The sequence below is a fragment of the Electrona antarctica genome, assembly GCF_951216825.1.
Source record: "Electrona antarctica genome assembly, chromosome: 17".
Classification (NCBI taxonomy): domain Eukaryota; kingdom Metazoa; phylum Chordata; class Actinopteri; order Myctophiformes; family Myctophidae; genus Electrona; species Electrona antarctica.
This window is the reverse complement of record NC_136798.1, coordinates 42104098-42125604: the sequence shown is the minus strand read 5'-3', so window position 1 is coordinate 42125604 and position 21507 is coordinate 42104098. Positions and strand designations below refer to the sequence as shown.

At 44.4% G+C, this 21507-nt stretch overlaps 1 protein-coding gene across 1 annotated transcript in view; it reads left to right on the top strand.

Annotated features, from left to right (window-relative positions):
• adgrg6 (adhesion G protein-coupled receptor G6) overlaps positions 1 to 21507 on the top strand; it is a gene marked incomplete at its 5' end in the record, with an annotated part of 167576 nt that overhangs the window by 96777 nt on the left and 49292 nt on the right. The window contains 9 exons of the mRNA XM_079526453.1: positions 2728 to 2780; positions 4015 to 4053; positions 6588 to 6736; positions 8001 to 8112; positions 10507 to 10595; positions 11703 to 11767; positions 15446 to 15582; positions 17432 to 17597; positions 19157 to 19303. Coding sequence (XP_079382579.1) covers positions 2728 to 2780; positions 4015 to 4053; positions 6588 to 6736; positions 8001 to 8112; positions 10507 to 10595; positions 11703 to 11767; positions 15446 to 15582; positions 17432 to 17597; positions 19157 to 19303 — 957 coding nt within the window. The remainder of the gene's footprint in view (positions 1 to 2727; positions 2781 to 4014; positions 4054 to 6587; positions 6737 to 8000; positions 8113 to 10506; positions 10596 to 11702; positions 11768 to 15445; positions 15583 to 17431; positions 17598 to 19156; positions 19304 to 21507) is intronic.

Here is a 21507-nt window from a genome sequence, read left to right as displayed (position 1 = left end):
GTTGTAGGAGAGAGGAGAAAGTTTCAAAGAGTTTTTTAGGGTTGGAAGCAGAAGCCTGAATTTTAGTGCAGAAAAAAGCAGCTTTAGCAGCTGATAGAGAGGAGGAAAAAGTAGAAATGAGAGATTGGAAGGTGAGAAGGTCCTCCGGGAGGTTGCCCTTTCTCCATTTGCGCTCAGCCGCTCTCAGGCTCCGTCTCTCAGTCCGCACTGAGTCCGACAACCAGGGGGCAGGTGGAGTTTGGCGTGCAGGCCTGGTGGTGAGGGGACAGAGATGGTCGAGAGAAGAGGATAGAGTAGAGAAAAGAAGATCTGTGGCGGTATCAGGGGATAGAAGAGCAAAGGATTCAGGGGCAGGGAGAGCAGAGAGAACAGAAGAGGAAAGATCAGTGGAGGAAAGTGAGCGAAGATTGTGACGTGAGGAAATCATGTGGGTAGGGAGGGGCTGTGAGGGGGGAGAGGAGAGAGAGAGAGAGTAGGACATGAAGTAGTGATCAGAGAGTTTCTTACCCTTTTCACTGGAAAGAGGAGTGACAGACAGGTTAGCAATAGAGCAGCCTCTGGTGAAGATCAGGTCCAGTTGGTTGCCCGCCTCATGGGTAGGAGGAGATGGGGAAAGAACTAGGTCAAAGGCGGCGAGAAACGAAAGTAGTGGGTCTAGCTGCTTCTCAGTCGGGAGGTTGAAGTCACCCAGAAGGATGAATCCAGAGCCATCGACAGGGAAGTGGGAGACTAGATGGTCCAGCTCCTCCAGGAAGCCACCAGCAGGGCCCGGTGGGCGATAAACAGCTGCAATGGTGAGCTTGACTGGATGAGAAACAGTGACCACATGAAATTCAAATGAGGTAGGAGAGAATAGTGACAGTGAAACAGGAGAGTATTTCCATTTTCTGGAAATGAGCAGACCAACCCCACCACCTGTCCGCACGGCTCTGGGAGTGTGAGAGAAAGAGTACACATCTGACAGAGCCGCGGGCGTAGCAGTGTTTTCTGGTCTGATCCAGGTCTCAGTCAGAGCAAGGAAGTTAAGGGAGAGCAAGGATGCGTAGGCTGAGATGAAAGCAGATTTGCCTTCCACCACAGCCGAGTGGCAATTCCAAAGCCCTCCCGTTACCACTTGCTCGACGTGAGTTGAAAGAGTAGGATAGATGAGATTAGTTGTGTCGCGACATCTGGGTGTAACCCAGTGTTTGTGCGACCGCCAGGAAGAAGAGAGGACAGGAATAGGAAGAAAACACATTGTAGATCACTAAACATATACTACAATACACTACTATATCTATCACACTACTATATATGTCACTAATCAATGCTACAGCTTATCGTTCAGTGACGAAGTCGGACTTTGACAAAGTCGCCTGTCGCCTTTGTTCGCCGCCTGTCGCCTTTGTTCGCCGCCTGTCGCCTTTGTTCGCCGCCTGTCGCCTTTGTTCGCCGCCTGTCGCCTTTGTTCGCCGCCTGTCGCCTTTGTTCGCCGCCTGTCGCCTTTGTTCGCCTGGCCGCCGCTTAACAGCTGACGCTTTCACCTGGTGGTATAAGGCCAATCCAACTGATTGCTAATCGTCTGCCAGGAGTGCTGGCTAAACCACTCACTTCACACTTCACAAGGAAATCAATACATAAATACATACATAAATAATCTGTCCCCCTGCCATGCAGAGATTATTCGTTGTTGTTTATTTTTGAGTGGTGCAACCACTCCAAGGAACAGCAATGTCTGTGTTCAACCGTGTGTTCATGTTTGTGTGTGACTATGAGCTCCAGTACCAATGAGTACCAAAAGTGGCACTGTTGTGCCAGAAACAGAGAGAGAGAGATAGTGCTGCACTGTTGCCTGCTAATGAGAGAGAGAGAGAGGGGGGGGGGGGATTTGCACCACTCAGTTCACACGGGTGTGATTTTTACCTTTTAACCCATTTTGGGCGGGAACCCCTTTTGGTGTTAGCATTATGTTATGCTTTAGTTATTGAAAAATAGCAGATCTACAAGCTACGAGCTTGTAGGTCTGCTATTTTTGAAAAATCGAAGAACCACTGACATAGAAACATAGCTTTTTCAGAAAACTGTCAGGATGTAGAAGACATTTTTAGAATCTGATCTCAGGTCAAAATGGGTTAAGAAGTCACCGAATATTTAAGGCCAGTACGATATCGATCGCCCCCTGAGTGTTGATAAATGCGGAGGCTTTCTCTCTGCTTCCGCGAGGGACGTCTGTCAAACTCAAAATATTATATAATATATAAGCAACACTTCTTGTCAACCAGGATCTAAATTTCTCAATAGAAGAGCAGGGAGACTCTGGGCAGTATTATGCGTGTCTTAAGTACCAGGTCGTATTACTTAACTTAAGACCTGGAGGCGTGGTCAATGCTGTTTGGCCACTCAGAATAGCCAAATGGCATTGATCACGCCTCCAGGTCTTAAGTTAAGTAATAAGACCTGGTACTTAAGACACGCATAATACTGCCCTATATACGCTGTACATCCAACCACTGTGTTGCAATCAGTCCCCAGTGAAAAAACAGCCATAATTAGCCCTTCACTAAATCCCACCCCAAAAAGCGATTGTCCAATACCAATCCAAATAGTTTAGCAACAGTTGCTATGCAGGTCAAGCTTTCCTCGCTGCTAACGTGCCTATTGGACAATAAGGATGGGTTGGGGAGGGACTTAGTGAAGGGCTAATTCCATAATGTAATGATTATTCTTATTATATATATTTTTTTGCAGTTGAACCAGACGTTCCAGAACTGGACCCACGCTGTCCACGTGGACTTCATCAGGTGAGAAACAGTTTTTTTTATACTGTCTACTACTGCAGGGGTTCTCAACGTTTTTGGCCGGGGACCCCCGAAAATGCTTTGGCAACGTCTCGGGACCCCCGCCCCGCCCCCTCCCGACCCCCAATATAAATTGACTGCTACAATAACCTTAAACCATTTTGGGCGGGAACCCCTTTTGGTGTAAGCATTGTTATAATTTAGCTATTGAAAAATAGCAGATCTACAAGCTCATAGCGCGCCACCGAGTGGCGCGCTACGAGCTTGTAGGTCTGCTATTTTTGAAAAAAAGTGAAAATAAAATTTTAAAATAAATCTTTTTTTTTTTTTTTTTTTTTGAAAATAATTTGGGGACCCCCTAAAATAATTTGGCGACCCCCCGAGGGGTCGCGACCCACGGGTTGAGAACCCCTGTACTACTGAATACTTTCCTTGTGGATTTGAGAGTGTCTATAGCGTGACGTACGGGAAAATGTGAGTGAAAATGTGCCTTTTTTATTATGTTTTTTTGTGGCTTTCGCCTTTATTTTATTTGTATTTTTGTATAGAGGGACAGATACAGCAGGCTGAAAATAAATAGGGAGAGAGATGGTGGGGGGGGGGGGGGGTCACATGCAGTAAAGGCCGTCGGGATCGGGAGTCGAACCCGCGGCACACACTGCCAGACTGGATTACCAGCCAAGGTGCATGGACCGCTGTGCCACGGCCCAGCTATAGGCCGAAAAAGTGGCTCTCTGTCTGATCTGTATAGGTCGGGAGAGGCTTATTGTCGGTATCAGCCGGTAACACGCGGGATGTCTGTCCCCGTAACAATGCGCTAGACCCTTGGGAGATGGTGTCTTGATATGAAAACCACTGCTTTAAAATAGTAGTATAATAGGCCTATCTCACAGAATTTCCCCGCCCCCTTAATACGCCCCCTTTCCGCGTTAGTGGTGATAGCGTGACGTCACTCCATAGACACTACATGTTAACAGAGGTAATTTAAGAAGTCTACAACTTTTGTTTTCTCAAGGTAAGGTTTGTTCTATCTGTTCGAGCTGATTTACCATCTTGTTTGCTTCATAATAATATTGGTCTGTCACATTTTTACATTAGGAAATGTACTTAGATTCTCCAGAGAAAAAAACGTGTAAATGCTAATGTTAAATGACACCATACCGGAAGGGGGCGTGGAAAGGGGGCTGTGAGATAGGCCTATAGTAATCTATCTGTGCTTCCTCCCTCCTCTCCGCAGTGTCCAGCCAGGCCTCGTGGACAGGAGCATCAGCACCAGGTTCATTTCATGTCTTATACTATACCGCAGGGGTAGGCAACCTCAGGCACGGGTGCCAACATTGGCACAGGGGAGGGTGGTCACTGGCACTCTGGCATAAGTGTGTGAGAGAGATCTTTTATTTTAATATTAAGAAGTATTCCAAAAAGTTTAGTCTGTGAAATGAAGTCCACTCACATATAAATGACACCCTGCACATAATTCTACATTCACTCAAACTCTGGGATCTGATTCTGTGTGAAAGAAAATAGGCCACATAAAAAGGTTATGTAGAGCCTATGGACAATCAAAATCAGATGGAAATATTACATTTTGATGTGGTGACATAATTAAACTTTATGTCGATACATGTCGGCACACTGATTATCAAGAAAATGAAAACATGGCACTTCATGTCAAAAAGGTTGCAGACCCCTGCTATACCATATACCGCCAGTGGCGGGGGGGAAAGTACTGACATTTGTTACTTAACAGGACACCCCTTTTGCAACTCAGATCTCATTTTAATGATGTTTTGGGAGACAAGAAACACTTTCCTGGGGTTTTTTATGTGGGTAAATGTGACTCAATTTGACTGAGGGGCTGCCATTGGATTCTTTTTTTAATTTTCGTTTTTTCATGTCATATGAAAGCAGGGAATAGGGAATCATAGCTTCAAATTGACATATTGTTTGTTTGACCAACTAGTTTTAGAGATATGGCTTATAGAGTAATGTCTTGCAGAAAACGGCAAGTTGAGAAAACAGGCTTGAAAGGTTCACTTCTGTGGTCTCTAACATTACACCTAGCTACATGTTTAAGCATTTATTTCATATTTACATTTCAGCTCTGACACTTATTTCAGACATGCTCTATATGTGAAGAGTCTGTCTATGCTATTAACTCATTTTGGATTAAAAAAAAAGATATTTAGATATTTTAGTAGGCTATTTATTTCAAAGTGTCCATGATGTCATGGACAATAAGGGCCTTTCTCGGCCCCACCTCTCTCCCATTGTTTATATTGTGTTTTAGTTTCCAAGATGGCCGCATGCAGCACCAGGCCTTACTGAGCTGCGTTCACACATTCAAGACACCTGTCTTGTGTCTGTCTCGTGTCTGTGTATAATGGCCGCTCCAATGCATTTCCAATGGAACCCCATATGGTTTGACCAAACATTTTGTTTGATGGCGGCGGGGGGGGGGGGGGGGGTCAGAACACATCCATCAAAGCTGTGTTCAGACACAAGTCAGGTGTCAGACACAAGGCAGATGTCTTGAATGCAGCCCAGTATAAGGGCATATGTCGACCCCGCCCTGCTCACCTCTGCCCCACCCCCTCCTGGTGCTGCGGCCATCTTGGATCCTAAACACAATATAAACAATGTGAGAGGGGTGGGGCCGAGAAAGGCCCTTATTGGACACTGGGCTCACTTCCTTCCTGGAATACAATTCCCATAATGCTTTGGTGCACTGCTCCTCCTTGTGGATAGGGGGAGGGCTGACTTACTCAGAGCCACGTAATGCAGAGTAAGACAGATTTACGACAGCTCCGTTAGCTTCTATTGGCGAAGAGCATAGCAAACAGTGACAAGTCCTGGACCGGAAGTTGGCATAAATGCATTGGACTCAGGCAACAGCCCAGCTTTAACCCATTTAGGCCTGACCTCAACATTTAAAAAAAAATCTTCTAAATCCTCCAGTTTTCTGAAATAAATATTTTCACGATTTTTCAAAAATAGCAGACCTACAAGCTCGTAGCGTGCCACTCGGTGGCGCGCTATGAGCTTGTAGATCTTCTATTTTTCAATAGCTAAATTACAACATAATGTTTAAAACACCAAAAGGGGTTCCCGTACGTACAGAATGGGTTAATGAACTTAAATCCCTTTATTTTAGATAGTTTTTTTTAGTAATAGTACAACACAAACATTACAGAGACTTTAGTTGTTACTGTACAATACTTTAAAACAGTTGTCATGTTGCACACATGCCTACACATTGCCTCTTATCTGCCGCCCTCGTTGGAAACAATGTATTTCCAGCTTGTCCCAGTTCAGGCTGCATGAACAGCGCTCGAGCGCTCCGTTTTCTGCCCCCTCAATGTCGTTACTCTGTCTTACTCTATGGCTCTGGTCTTACTGAGACAACATGTAATATTCTATTTGACCAATAGAGGGTATGCGCGTGACATCATCATCACACCAGGAAGTTATGCAGGAACGCCTACTGAGTGGCAAAAAAATACTTTCTGGCCTTGACAGCCCATACATCCAAACAGAAAAGTCATATCTGATTGCATTAAACAACATTAAACGATGTTAAACTCACTTTGCCTGTTGCTTTGCCACTCGATTTGCCACTCGATGTGCCATTCACTTTAAGCATGCGCATACTCTCTCCTCTCCTCTCCTCTCCTCTCCTCTCCTCTCCTCTCCTCTCCTCTCCTCTCCTCTCCTCTCCTCTCCTCTCCTCTCCTCTCCTCTCCTCTCCTCTCCTCTCCTCTCCCCTCTCCTCTCCCTCTCCCTCTTCCTCTCCTCTCCTCTCCTCCGTAGCTATACGTGCCAGGCTCTGCTAGTGGACAGATTCACCACCAATGAGAGCTTGGGGGAGGCGGCCGTGTCGTCCAGGCTGTCCAATAGCGAGGCGTCCATGAGTGCGGGGCTGCTCATTCACTACAGCTCCATCGACGTCAGGTCCATAGGTAAAAGGCCCAGGGACGTACACACACACACACACACACACACACACACACACACACACACACACACACACACACACACACACACACACACACACACACACACACACACACACATGAACACATGCACACTTCAGCAGTGTTGTTTTTGGCAGCACATTTTGATTTTAGTTTTAGTCATAGGGCAGTATTATGTGTGTCTTAAGTACCAGGTCTTATTACTTAACTTAAGACCTGGAGGCGTGGTCAATGCTTTTTGGCCACTCAGAATAGCCAAATGGCATTGATCACGCCTCCAGGTCTTAAGTTATAAGTAATAAGACCTGGCACTTAAGACACGCATAATACTGCCCATAGTCTCTTGAATTGTTTTAATTTAGTTTCTTTCAGTCACCTTTTAGTCACCTGGAATGTTAGTGTTAGTCTCGTTTTAGTCGACTAAATATCATACAATTTTAGTCGACTGAATCTACAGTTGATTTAGTCGACTAAAATGTATTTTGGTGGGCCTTGATGCCGTCGTAATGACTGTTTTTACACTTGCTAAAAATTGCCGATCTACAAGCTCACAACGCGTCAGCTATTTTCCCTCTGCACCTGTAAAGCACCGTTGAGTTCGTTTCGACTAGAACCACGACGAAACATGTCCGTCGTCGGACTAGCTTTTTTTTCCCCCCCACTGACCAAAACTAAATTAAAACTAAGCTATGATGACTTAAGACTATAAGACTAAATACATTTTGTCGCCAAATAAAAAAACTGGACTAAAATGTTAGTGAGGGACTATAGGGGAGAAGATAGATCCGGTATAGAGCGAAAGGAAAAGTCATTTTATGGTTGGTTGCGCTCTGAAAATAGCAGATCTACAAGCTCACGACGTGTCGCGTGAAAGGCTTCTTTGATTTAAAAGAGCGTGGTGATCGGTCTAATTTAGCTATTTTCACCAAAGTAGCCTTAAAAAATCCAGCTCCTGCCCCTCTAACAAGGTTGTGTGTGTGTGTGTGTGTGTGTGTGTGTGTGTGTGTGTGTGTGTGTGTGTGTGTGTGTGTGTGTGTGTGTGTGTGTGTGTGTGTGTGTGTGTGTGTGTGTGTGTGTGTGTGTGTGTGTGTGTGTGTGTGTGTGTGTGTGTGCGTGCGTGCGTGCGTGCGTGCGTGCGTGCGTGCGTTTGTGCGTGCGTGCGTGCGTGCGTGCGTGCGTGCGTGCGTGCGTTGCGTGCGTGCGTGCGTGCGTGCGTGTGTGTGTGTGTGCGTGCGTGCGTGCACTGCAGAGCACTGTCCGGAGGAGAGCCAACTGCACTACCGCTGGCCTGAGACCAGACCGACTGTCACCCAATACCTGCCCTGTTTCCCCAACAAGGAGCACACAGCCAGCAGGACCTGGTAACACACACACGCACACACACACACACACACACACACACACGCACACACGCACACCTTGAGGGGTGTTCCAAATTGGCCCCCAATTGCGGTGTGTATTGTGACTCTGAGAGTTACAGGCCGGCAGTGGCCGGATGGGAACCGCAAGGTTCCCAGTTTGAACCCTGTGGAGCTCCCTAGGGCATTAAGCAACTAGTCGACTAGTTTACTAGTTCCACTAGTCGACCTTGTTGGTACTAGTTGACTAGTTGATCATTTTTTTGCCAGAAACAGACTATATGAGTATCGTAAACGATACAGAGCCACCTCCCTGACAATATTGCCGGAATTTGTTCATTTTTTGGACCACAATTCTAAGATGAACCAATGTTATTCTCTGTAGAAAAATCACTTCCGTGACCCAGGGGATGAACGAATAACGTCAGGACTTCGGTACTCTATTCTGCTCTCTTCTCCTCTCCTTTGTACCCCCATCCCCCCAAAACTCCAGCTTTTCACCAGAGGAGAAAAAACGTTTTTAACCAAAATGAGTTCACATACTCGAGCAAGTCTGAAATAAGTGTCAGAGCTGAAATCGACATGTAAATATGAAATAAATGCTTACACGTGTAGCTATAGGTGTAATGTTAAGAGTCCACAGAAGTGAACCTTTCAAGCCTGTTTTCTCAACTCGCTGTTTCTCTGCAAGACATTACTCTATAGAGTATATAGAGTAATGTAAAGTATGTATTTAAAGACGGTTACGCCACGGACAAAGCCAACTCGAGTCGTGACAACTCATGACAACACAAACAATATTTTGGACCAAACAAATAACAACAAAAAAAGTGTTGTAACCTGCCGTTTATTTCTTCTTTCTAATTATTTGTTCGGCCCAAAAAATTGTGTTTGTTGTCATGATTTGTCACGACTCGAGTTGGCTTTGTCCGCGGCATAAACGTCTTTAAATAAATACTTTCTGAAATGTCTATGAGGAAAATGAACGGAGAATCATTTCCTGGTCCAGGGTAGGGGGCGGGACTGCGACGCTCTATAAGCCATATCTCCAAAAACTGGTGGGTTAAACTGAACAACCAATATGTCAATTTGAAGCTATGATTCCCTGCTTTCATATGACATGAAAAAAATGCAATGACAGTCCCTCAGTCAAATTTAGTCACATATTTAAAAAAATATAACATTTTCGGCAAAAACAACGAAACTTAGTGTCGGGGTGGTGCGTGCACGGAAAAAAAGGTTTGGGGGACCGCTGGTCTAAGACAAGGTGCCCGTGAGGATCTCATTTGCGGGAGGCCTTATTATTCTTTATCATCGGAGGGAGTGCCAAACGCCGGCGGGGATAATTCCCCACATTAATCATTGACAAAACAAACAAAACAAATTGTGCACGTTCCGGTCGCACCTTTATGCCAAGGTCCCCTTGGGCCCAGCAAGATGTGCTGCATGGGCCCAATTTAACTTCCAAGTAAAATTAGCAAACAGAAACCTGTTGTCTGTGATTAACTGGGAGCTTTGAGTCCAGACAAAATCCTGACAGTGTTCTGAAAAACCTTTCTATGTCATGCGGTGCTCAACCGTTTTCATGTCAAGGACCCCCAGAATTATCTGTATTTGACCCCCCAAAGCAAAGATTTGAGTTAAAACCGTTTGCTCTGAAAGAATTTATATATATTCAATGATTTGCGCCGACATTTAAAAAAAATAGCAGATCTACAAGCTCATAGCACACCACCGCATAATAATGCTTAAAACACCAAAAGGGGTTCCCGCCCAAAACTGGGTTAAAATAATAGCAAAATAGGCAGTTAATCAGGCAAAACCAGCGAGGAGAAGAATAACGACACGGAATAACGAAAAAATCAACTAAAAGCTACGGTGAAGGAATATAGATGGCCTTAATTCCTTCTTTGCGTGGCCTTGTATAGGAGTGAGGTTCTAAAAGGACACCGCAGACTAACGAGCTGAAAGTTGGCCACAGCTGGGAGGGTCATGTTTCAAGTCTTCATCAGTATGAAGTGCTGTTGAATATTCAGAGCTTTACATCGCTGCATAACTCCAACAGGGACTTAGCCGTATACACGACGCGCATCGTGGCACACGGACCATACATTTGGGGGCGTTACTTCTAATCAGAAATAATGTGCAACAGCTGCCCTCCATCGTAACCACAAACCACTTTGCTAATCCACGCTCTGCGATGCTTTAAGGGACCGTCTTAAAACGTCTGTTGAGTGTAAAAGTTCTCATTGTTAAGTGCATTCAATAGGCTAGCAGTCCCTCAACATGTTCTGTTGAGAAATGACATCATGGCTGTGGGGCTAATGTAAAAACTCAATGCCATATCACTGTCTCTCTCTCTCTCTCTCTCTCTCTCTCTCTCTCTCTCTCTCGTAGTGTGATCAGTCGCCAGAACTACTCGTCCTATTGGTCGTCTCCGGACTTCAAGAACTGCACAGACATCGACACTATTGAAGTGTCAGCAGGTACGTACGTACGCTGACAGGCACGCGCGCACGCGTCACACTGTGTCTGACAAAGTTACAAAAGTTACGAAAAAGGTTGAGCTGGCTTTAACTTATTCAGAGCTCCAATAGCATGGTGAAGCATCAAGCAATCAGTACTGTACGATTCCCTCTGATTTATCTATCTCCACAAATCCCTGCTTCATCAGGGGCGGCAGTGGCTCGGGGGGGTAGAGTGGCCGGATTCCCAGTTTGATCCCTGTGGAGCTCCCCCAGAGTTAGTGAGTTGAGCAAGACTCTGAACCCCTGATTGCTCCCCATGTGCAGGTTCATGGAGCTTCCTCCAGAGTTAGTGTCGAAGTGTCCTTGAGCAAGACTCTGAACCCCTGATTGCTCCCCATGTGCAGGTTGGTGCCTCGCATGGTTTCCTCCGCCATCGGCGTGTGAATGGGTGGTCTTCTGTAAATCGCTTTGGATGAAAAGCACTATATAAAGGCACCATTTTACCAGATCAAACGCGGCTTCTTCTACGCAACGGTAGAGTCCGTTCTCCTAGAATGGAAGTGAAACATCAGTAAGAGCACAAATGTTTACCAACACAAATGGGTATGACGGAGCGCCAAAGGGTGAGCCAGAAAGTAGCAGCCTGACGACGACGACGACGTACAGTTGGGTGCCACCGATATTGTCCCTTATCATTTGACCCATTTAGGCCTGACCTCTAAATCCTCCAGTTTTCTGAAATAAATATTTTCACGATTTTTCAAAAATAGCAGACCTACTATGAGCTTGTAGATCTGCTATTTTTCAATAGCTAAATTATAACATAATGTTTAAAACACCAAAAAGGGTTCCCGCCCAAAATGGGTTAACTGTCCTTTTGCGCAGACCACGCAAACCTCAGCAAAAATAAAAGGACAATATCGATGGCCTCCAACTGTAGAAGAGATTTATACCATTTGCCATTTTCATTCCGTGAATGGAAGGAAAAAGTCATTCCTGACACTAGTGTGATTGCAGCATTGACATATTCTTCATCCTTTTGAGCGTATCCTTATTTGTATAACTCTGTATGTGTGCGTGTGTTTGTACGTGCGTGTGTGTGTGCGTGCGTGTGCGTGCGTGCAGAGAATGCGGCCGAGGTGGCGGTTCAGCTTGCGGACATCACCAACAACGAGTTGTCCAATGATGAGGTGAGAACCCTAAAGCACTTCCTGTTTCCAGCACGCACATTTGTGACCAGGTCTAGCAAAATGGTCCTCATCTCGCCTATAATGAAAAGGCAGAAAATCTAAAATAAACTAAAATAATTTTTTTGTGTGATTTTCGTTTTTTTCATATTAACACAGTTTGAATGTTGAAGAAGGTTTTCATTCCAACAGATTATTGATTTGGGCAAATTAAATGTATACATTTATAAGTCAAAGTAGGCTTGTTTTGTGAATGTTGTGAATGTTGTGAACATTCAATGGGGATTTTCTCAGCTTTGGTTAAAACGGCACAATCATTTTAAAATGGTCATATCTCCTTCAAATATTTTCCAATTTCATTGAATGATACATCATATGAAAGCTTACATTCTGTACTTTAATACTCTGTAAAAAACTGAAAAATGACTCTGGTCGAGATGAGGGCCTATTTGCCAGACCCGGTCACAAATGTTTAGATTTTCATCATCGTGAGAACGATGGCTTCCATTTTCGCATTGCAACTTTTCAGGACTAGAAAGCCTGCAGTTTCTATTAGCTTGTATTCCCCATCGATGATGTCACTGGTGGACGGGTTTCTGAACTGCCCACAGCCCTCCTATGAGACACAGACAAAAATTGCACCATTTTTTCATGATTATTAGTGAGGACCTATTATATGAAGATGTTGAAAAGTGGTGAAGTGGTCCTTTAATGCTATATATAAAGTCTGGAACTACGTACACCTCCCGAAATCTGAGTAAGGAAGCTGCCACTTCCGTTCACGGAAATATAAAAATTCCATTTCTACTAAGCAGCAAGCTATATATCCTTAGATGATTTATATTCATATTAGGATAAAATGTGCGCGACTGTAAATGATGGTGAGCAAGAGGCTACACTTTAAATTTGACTCATGACAGCTCTTCCGTTGCTCCAGACTGTATGACGGAAGCATTTGGAAATTGTGAGAGGCAACAGTCTGGTAACGCGAGACTACTCTTGCAGGGATGTGTTTTGTGTTTGCACTGTAGGCATGCCGCGGTTTACCGAATTTCGGTAATACCGCGACAGGAACAGCCACGGTGTTGATACCGTGAGATTTCCGAGGTTACGGTATTTTAATACAGCGTTGGTGGGCGGCGCATGCTGCGCGCATGCAGTGCAACTCCACTCCCAGACTAAGGCAAAACATTAGTAAAAAAGTTGCTTCCTACCTTTGAGTTAGTGTTGCTGAAAGACACCCAGATCCAATTGTATATTCCATATTTCCACGTGTACTAAACTAAAAGTGTGAACTGTCAAGTTGTCAACACGGAGGCACACAGTTGTGAGCATGCACAGATTGCACTACCTCTGCTCCAGCGTGCAGGGTACAAAACGGTCATTAGGGGGAGCCATAGTACAGTGAAATACAGTGGGGAATAGCTATTGATTAATTGATTGAATACTTTATTGGCAGAAATGTAATCAGTATAGGGTCCAGTACAGTCAAACACATGTCCAAAGGGATCACTGAAAAAAGTCCTTGCAGTCTTGTTTCCATTCGGTCCTGGGTAATCAATTCATAATCATGACAAGTCACATGACAAATAACAATACAGTTTTGAGATATTAGCATTTTCCAATACTTTTACTTCTACTCCACGACATCTCGGATCCACATATTGTGCGTTTACTCCGCTACTGTTTATTTGAAAACTTATTTAAAAAAAATTAACCACTTCAGCCCTATACACATTTTGGCCATTTGAAAATAGCCAATCTACAAGCTCACAATGTGTCTCACGATGCGTTTCAAAAATGTTTATGCATTTGTAAACTTGAAATGCCACATTCTGCATATAATGAGTACTTTCTGCTTTGGTGCTTTAAAGGAGCATTCAGTGATTTGGGTGATTTTGAACCCCCCCCCCCCCCCCCCCCCGGTCCGCCCCGGTAACAAGATGTGCACATGCACACACTACAGTGGGGGGACACGCAACAGGCCAACAGCACACACACCAAGGCCCGCCCCCGCTCGATCATGATTGGCAGAAGGCCCCTCTCTATCCTGATTGGATGAAGGCTGGGCCACCTAGCCAAAAACGAAACCTAAGGTTTTTTGACCCCCAGGGGTTAACTGGGGACAGGGAGGCACTCCTTATATGGTCAGCACACTCTATAGTAGGGAGGATTATCACAACAAAACAAAAAAAGAAGTGATATTTGAATGAAGTGAAATCACTGAATATACCTTTAACGATGGAGTGCCACGATTTTTTTTCCACCCTAAAACAAGATCATCAGGTATTATTATTATAATATAAGGAGGAAGAACTTTTTTCTAAAAAGTGTACAGTATTTGTTAAAATCATGCTTTTATGTGGACACGCCCACCAGTTCATTAAGTATGCCTGGTTTGCCTGGTGGGTGGTGATGGGTGGTGGTCCACCTGAACTGAAGCCTGCACACCCACAGCTGTAGTTGTATGATAAAGGGGGAGGGGTTAGGGGAGGGGCTGATAATGTGATGTCACTATATTACTGTTTATTTCATTGGCCCGTTTTGACAGGGTTCAGCCTCCAGGAAGAAACCCTAAATACAAAGTAAATACACCATTGCACATAAAAATTACTCCAGGGTGTCTAATGAAGTATACCGTCACCTCATAGACACATGAAAAACTGGAAAAATACAAAAATTGTGGCACTCCATCTTTAAGTAGTGATGCGAATACTTTTAGTACTTTTCCTCAAGTACATTTTGAATTCCAGACTTACTTGTAACGGAGTTGGGGGCGACTCACACGGTCGCAACAGATTGATGTATGCTTGTTGTATGAGATGTATAGCTGATGCAAGCTCGCAATGCATTTCCAATGGGAGTCACAATTTCCAATGTGGTTTGACACAACATTTGTGTTGTATGAGGGGGAGGGGGGCAGTCGAAACACAGCCGAAAGCCATACAACAGCTTGTAGTCCAAAATGTTGTATCAAACCATGTGACTTCCAAAGGTCTGAGTGAGGCCTTGGGCCTCACTCAGACCTTTAAAACATTGATGCATGCTTGTTGTATGAATGTTGTGAGTGTCATGTCACATGGTTTGTAGTCCACATTTTGGACTACAAGCTGTTGTATGGCTTTCGGCTGTGTTTCGACTGCGCCCCTCCCCCTCATACAACACAAATGTTGTGTCAAACCATGTGACTCCCATTGGAAATGCATTGGGGCAAGCTGTGTCACACCCTTTGTATACAACAAGCATACAGTAATCTGTTGCGACCGTGTGAGTGAGGCCAAGGTGTGAGTTAAGGTGGCCGTACACTAGCCGATAATCGGGCATTTTTGACGCTCGGGGGGTGCCCGACCGCTCAAAGCGCGATCGGGATCGGCCCGATCAACATCAAGAATGTTTGATATTTGCTCTGCCCCGCTCCGATTATCCTGTAGTGTGTGGTGCTATCCGATTCCAGATTGAAAAAAATCGGCTAGTGTAAGGCCACCTTGAGGCCTTGTTCTACATTGCAGTATCGATACTTTTACTTTTTTAAGTAAAACAGTTGAGTACTTTTCCCACCACTGTGTATGCGTGCGTGCGTGCGTGCGTGCGTGCGTGCGTGCGTGCGTGCGTGCGTGCGTGCGTGCGTGCGTGCGGGCCCTATGTTGAATCCATATATCCGTCTCTGTCTCTTCCGTCCAGGTGTCTAAAGTGGTGACCAAGGTCAAGGAGCTGGTCAACGTGGCCAGGATCAACGCCAGCCTTGCCACCACCGTGGTCACCATCATCTCCAACGTCATGACCAGCTCCGACTCGGCGCTGGCCGCTGCCTCTGAGACGTAGGACTCTCCTCTCCTCTCCTCTCCTCTCCTCTCCTCTCCTCTCCTCTCCTCTCCTCCTCTCCTCTCCTCTCCTCTCCAACTTTGAGATGCTTTATTATAAAATAAACAACAACTAAAACTAAGCTCTCCAGCCGCGCTCGCACAAAAGCAGTAGCAACAAATATGTCTCTCTTGAGAGCGTGCTTTGCTCCTATTGTGTCATATTGCTTACGCAAAGAACATCAAGTGAGTAATGACCTCAATGAAGAAAGTCACTCTCTTTCACTACCTCCCTCTTTCTCTCCCCACTCTACAGTATGTCCATGCATACAGATTAGCATCTTTATTCAGAACACTTAGTATTTTGTTGGTCTTTTCGAGAGCACTTTACAAAAAAAAACAGGAGATTTTTTACAGTGTAGATTGCAAGAAAAAATGGATGGAGGGCAGGCGGGCAGTGGTGTGACTGTTTAGCAGACATCAAGCATTTAGTTAGAGCACGGGTATTGTTTATTGCGAACGCAGTGAGCATTTACTATGAGACCCAGCAGATCATGTCTGTGTGTCTGTGTGTGTGTCATGCTGTAACACCACCCGCCCACCACCCTTGGGCGCAGCTGTATCACACACAAAAACACACACATACATGCATGCACGCACACACACACACGCACGCACGCACGCACGCACGCACGCACGCACGCACGCACGCACACACACACAAAAAACGTAACTTTAAAAAAAACGTAACTTAAAAAAAACGTAACTTAAAAAGGAAAAACTTAAAAAGGAAAAACTTAAAAAGGAAAAACTTAAAAAAAAACTTAACTTAAAAAAAAACACATACATGCACGCACGCACACACACACACACACACGCACGCACGCACACACACACAAAAAACGTAACTTAAAAAAAAACTTAACTTAAAAAAAAACTTAAAAAGAAAAAACTTAAAAAAAGAAAACCTAAAAAAGAAACACAAAACATTTAATTTAAAAAAACTTAACTTAAAAAAAACCTTAAAAAGTACGTAATTTATTCTAATTGTTGTTATTGCAATTTACGAGCTGCGTTCGCTTCCCGCGTTTGTGCGTCTTACTTGTATATATACTATGAAAAACATGGGGAACTTTTTTTTAATACATTTTTATCCCACGATTTTGTAACCCATTTTTCACCCCTGTGTCAATTATCTAATGTGATCCTGGGCTCTACACACCCTCCACCAACCTGGACTTGAACTCATGCTTCCTTCATGCCCGAGTTTCCCTGGTTGGACGTATAGCGCGTGGAAGGAACACGTTATTCCAACCAGTTCCTTTCCCCTCCATCAGGCGCCCCGGCTGGCAGTTTAGAGACCAGGATTACTGCATGTTTTTTTTTTGTGAGGGTACCTACCCTAGAGGACGCACGGGGAGAACTTGCAAACTCCACACAGAAAGGGCCCTTTCACCAAACCCCGCCTCGGGTGGGGGCACAGATGACGCGGAGGAGAGGACGCCAGCGCCCACAGCGTCCCGAGCATGATGTGTTAAAACCCATTTTGGGCGGGATTATGCATTATGTTATGCTTTAGCTATTGAAAAATAGCAGATCTACAAGCTCATAGCGCGCCACCGAGTGGCGCGCTATGAGCTTGTAGGTCTGCTATTTTAGAAAAATCAAAGAACGACTGACATAGAAACATAGCTTTTTCAGAAAACTGTCATTTTCAAACAGGCATTTTTAAAATCTGATCTCAGGTCAAAATGGGTTAAAATAATACTGTATGAGGCGTACTTTTTTGTGCAAGTAGCAAACTTTCTCATGAAAAAATGAGTGGTGGTTGAAATAAAAAATCTCTCTCTCTCCCTCCCTCCCTCAGAGCTCTTAAGACCGTGGACGAGCTGATCCAGAAGATGGTGTTCGAGGGCCCGTCGATCACCATCAGCTCCCGGCACCTGGCCCTGGGCGCGCTGGCCCTCAACACCAGCATTTTTAACGGCACCTCGTTCAGCGCCTTCATCCCTCCTAATACCACCGACCCCCAGGTATAGTATAGGATCATGGGACGTTAGCTTCTGCACACCGTCCGGTTCCCCACCGTCCGGTTCCCCCTTAACCCATTTGGACCTAAGTTCCATTCTATACAAATGTCTTCTATAAATCATGACATTTTTCAGGAAAAACCCAAGTTTCTATGTCAACCTTTTTCACGTCAAGGACCCCAACAATTATATATGTATTTGGTTGCCGACCCCCATCTGAAAATATGTTGTTTTAGCGCGCCACTCGGTGGCGCGCTAAGAAGCAAAGTTCGTTGTTTACCCAGGGTGAATGGACTAAGCTCGAGATGCTTGTTTACAGCCAGACCCTGCTCATAGAACATTTCATGGTAGGGGTTCAATGCCTTGCTCAAGGGCACTTCAGCGGTGGTAATTTTAACGTGCCGGTCCGGGGATTCGAACTGGCGACCTTCCGATAACAAGACCGCTCCGCAAACCATTCGGCCACCGCTGCCCCTAAACAACATAATGCTTAAAACACCAAGAGGGGTTCCCGCCCAGAATGAAGTGCAATGTATTGTCACATTGCACAAGTGATGTTTGAGGGCTAATATGCTCTTTATACTTTAGACTCCACTCCGCTTGTGGGTGTTCCAATACATTGCACTTAAGGGAGCTGCAGTGTACAGGCCTTCCTCGTCTGTTTTCTATTGGCCCAGCATCTGCTTTAACCTCTCAGTCCCTCAGGCAAAGGACTTACTTCTGGAGAGCCGAGATTGTAGGTTTAAAGACCAAAGGAGATTAGGCCTGTCACAATGATCACATGATCGTCAATCGTTTCCATGTTGAAAAATGTCCATACAATTTTTTTAAATTATTAACACAATGAGTGCCACCTGGTGGTCTGGTTTTGGATGCTAACAGCAATAGCGCCAATGCTAGCGAGCTAAGGCGAGGAGGACCATCCTTGCTCTAGAAAACGCCAATGGTCCAATCGCGATCACTGGAAAATCGGAAAAAAGACCTCCGAACATCAGCGATTTGTTCAAAACCACGGACAGCGGCGTAGTTTCCGAGAAAGGAGTGTGCACAACCGTCTCGTCCTATTGGCTAGGCTTATTCTCACTGCACATAATATGTGCAGTGAGAATAACATGACGTCATGACATATTATGTCATGACGATAAAAGAAAAACAAAAGAAAAAACAAATGTGACAACATGTAGGCCTAGCTTCCCCGATGCAATTCAAATCGTAAGCTGTGTTGTTTTCATCCCATGAAGCAGTGGCGGATTCGGACTAGCCCCAAAATACCCATATCTGTGTCTCAAATAAAAAATAAGGCTTTATTATTATTATTAGTATTATTAGTATTATTAATTTCATTATTATTATTATTTATTGTATTATTGTTGTTATTGTTATTGTTATTATTATTATTATTATTATTATTATTATTACATCTATTATTATTATTATTTATTGTATTATTATTATTGTTAATGTTATTGTTATTATTATTAGTAGTATTATTATTATTGTTATTATACCTTCCTATACAACACAGAACTGATCTCCCCTCCTCCCCGTGCGTCTCCCTGCAGATTGACTTTGAGTCGGAGCGCGTCAACCCTCTGGCTCAGGTGACCCTGCCCGCCACGCTGCTCTCCAACCTGACGCTGACGGAGGCCGACAAGGCCAGTGTGTCCCGGATCAACTTCATGTTCTTCAGCAAGACCAACCTCTTTCAGGTAAAGACCAACCTCTTTCAGGTAAAGACCAACCTCTTTCAGGTAAAGACCAACCTCTTTCAGGTAAAGAACAACCTCTTTCAGGTAAAATAACAACCTCTTTCAGGTAAAGAACAACCTCTTTCAGGTAAAAGACCAACCTCTTTCAGGTAAAAGAACAACCTCTTTCAGGTAAAGACCAACCTCTTTCAGGTAAAGACCAACCTCTTTCAGGTAAAATAACAACCTCTTTCAGGTAAAGACCAACCTCTTTCAGGTAAAGACAAACCTCTTTCAGGTAAAGACCAACCTCTTTCAGGTAAAATACCAACCTCTTTCAGGTAAAATACCAACCTCTTTCAGGTAAAAGAACAACCTCTCTCAGGTAAAGACCAACCTCTTTCAGGTAAAGACCAACCTCTTTTGGGTAAAGACCAACCTCTTTCGGGTAAAGACCAACCTCTTTTGGGTAAAAGACCAACCTCTTTCAGGTAAAAGACCAACCTCTTTCAGGTAAAGACCAACCTCGTTCAGGTAAAAGAACAACCTCGTTCAGGTAAAAGACCAACCTCTTTTGGGTAAAGACCAACCTCTTTTGGGTAAAGACCAACCTCTTTCGGCTAAAGACCAACCTCTTTCAGGTAAAAGACCAACCTCTTTCAGGTAAAAGACCAACCTCTTTCAGGTAAAGACCAACCTCTTTTGGGTAAAGACCAACCTCTTTCGGCTAAAGACCAACCTCTTTCAGGTAAAAGACCAACCTCTTTCAGGTAAAAGACCAACCTCTTTCAGGTAAAGACCAACCTCTTTCAGGTAAAAGACCAACCTCTTTCAGGTAAAGACCAACCTCTTTCAGGTAAAGACCAACCTCTTTCAGGTAAAGACCAACCTCTTCAGGTAAAAGACCAACCTCTTTCAGGTAAAGACCAACCTCTTTCAGGTAAAGACCAACCTCTTTCAGGTAAAAGACCAATCTCTTTCAGGTAAAGACCAACCTCTTTCAGGTAAAGACCAACCTCTTTCAGGTAAAAGACCAACCTCTTTCAGGTAAAGACCAACCTCTTTCAGGTAAAGACCAACCTCTTTCAGGTAAAAGACCAACCTCTTTCAGGTAAAGACCAACCTCTTTCAGGTAAAAGACCAATCTCTTTCAGGTAAAAGACCAACCTCTTTCAGGTAAAGACCAACCTCTTTCAGGTAAAGACCAACCTCTTTCAGGTAAAGACCAACCTCTTTCAGGTAAAAGACCAATCTCTTTCAGGTAAAGACCAACCTCTTTCAGGTAAAGACCAACCTCTTTCAGGTAAAAGACCAACCTCTTTCAGGTAAAGACCAACCTCTTTCAGGTAAAGACCAACCTTTTTAAGGTAAAGACCAACCTCTTTCAGGTAAAAGACCAACCTCTTTCAGGTAAAGACCAACCTCTTTTGGGTAAAGACCAACCTCTTTCGGGTAAAGACCAACCTCTTTCAGGTAAAAGACCAACCTCTTTTGGGTAAAGACCAACCTCTTTCGGGTAAAGACCAACCTCTTTTGGGTAAAAGGCCAACCTCTTTCAGGTAAAGACCAACCTCTTTCGGGTAAATACCAACCTCTTTCGGGTAAAGACCAACCTCTTTCAGGTAAAAGACCAACCTCTTTCAGGTAAAGACCAACCTCTTTTGGGTAAAGACCAACCTCTTTCGGGTAAAGACCAACCTCTTTTGGGTAAAAGGCCAACCTCTTTCAGGTAAAGACCAACCTCTTTCAGGTAAAAGGCCAACCTCTTTCAGGTAAAGACCAACCTGTTTCAGGTAAAAGGCCAACCTCTTTCAGGTAAAGACCAACCTGTTTCAGGTAAAAGGCCAACCTCTTTCAGGTAAAGACCAACCTGTTTCAGGTAAAAGGCCAACCTCTTTCAGGTAAAGACCAACCTCTTTCAGGTAAAGACCAACCTCTTTTGGGTAAAGACCAACCTCTTTCGGGTAAAGACCAACCTCTTTTGGGTAAAAGGCCAACCTCTTTCAGGTAAAGACCAACCTCTTTCAGGTAAAAGGCCAACCTCTTTCAGGTAAAGACCAACCTGTTTCAGGTAAAAGGCCAACCTCTTTCAGGTAAAGACCAACCTGTTTCAGGTAAAAGGCCAACCTCTTTCAGGTAAAGACCAACCTGTTTCAGGTAAAAGGCCAACCTCTTTCAGGTAAAGACCAACCTGTTTCTGGTAAAAGAACAACCTCTTTCAGGTA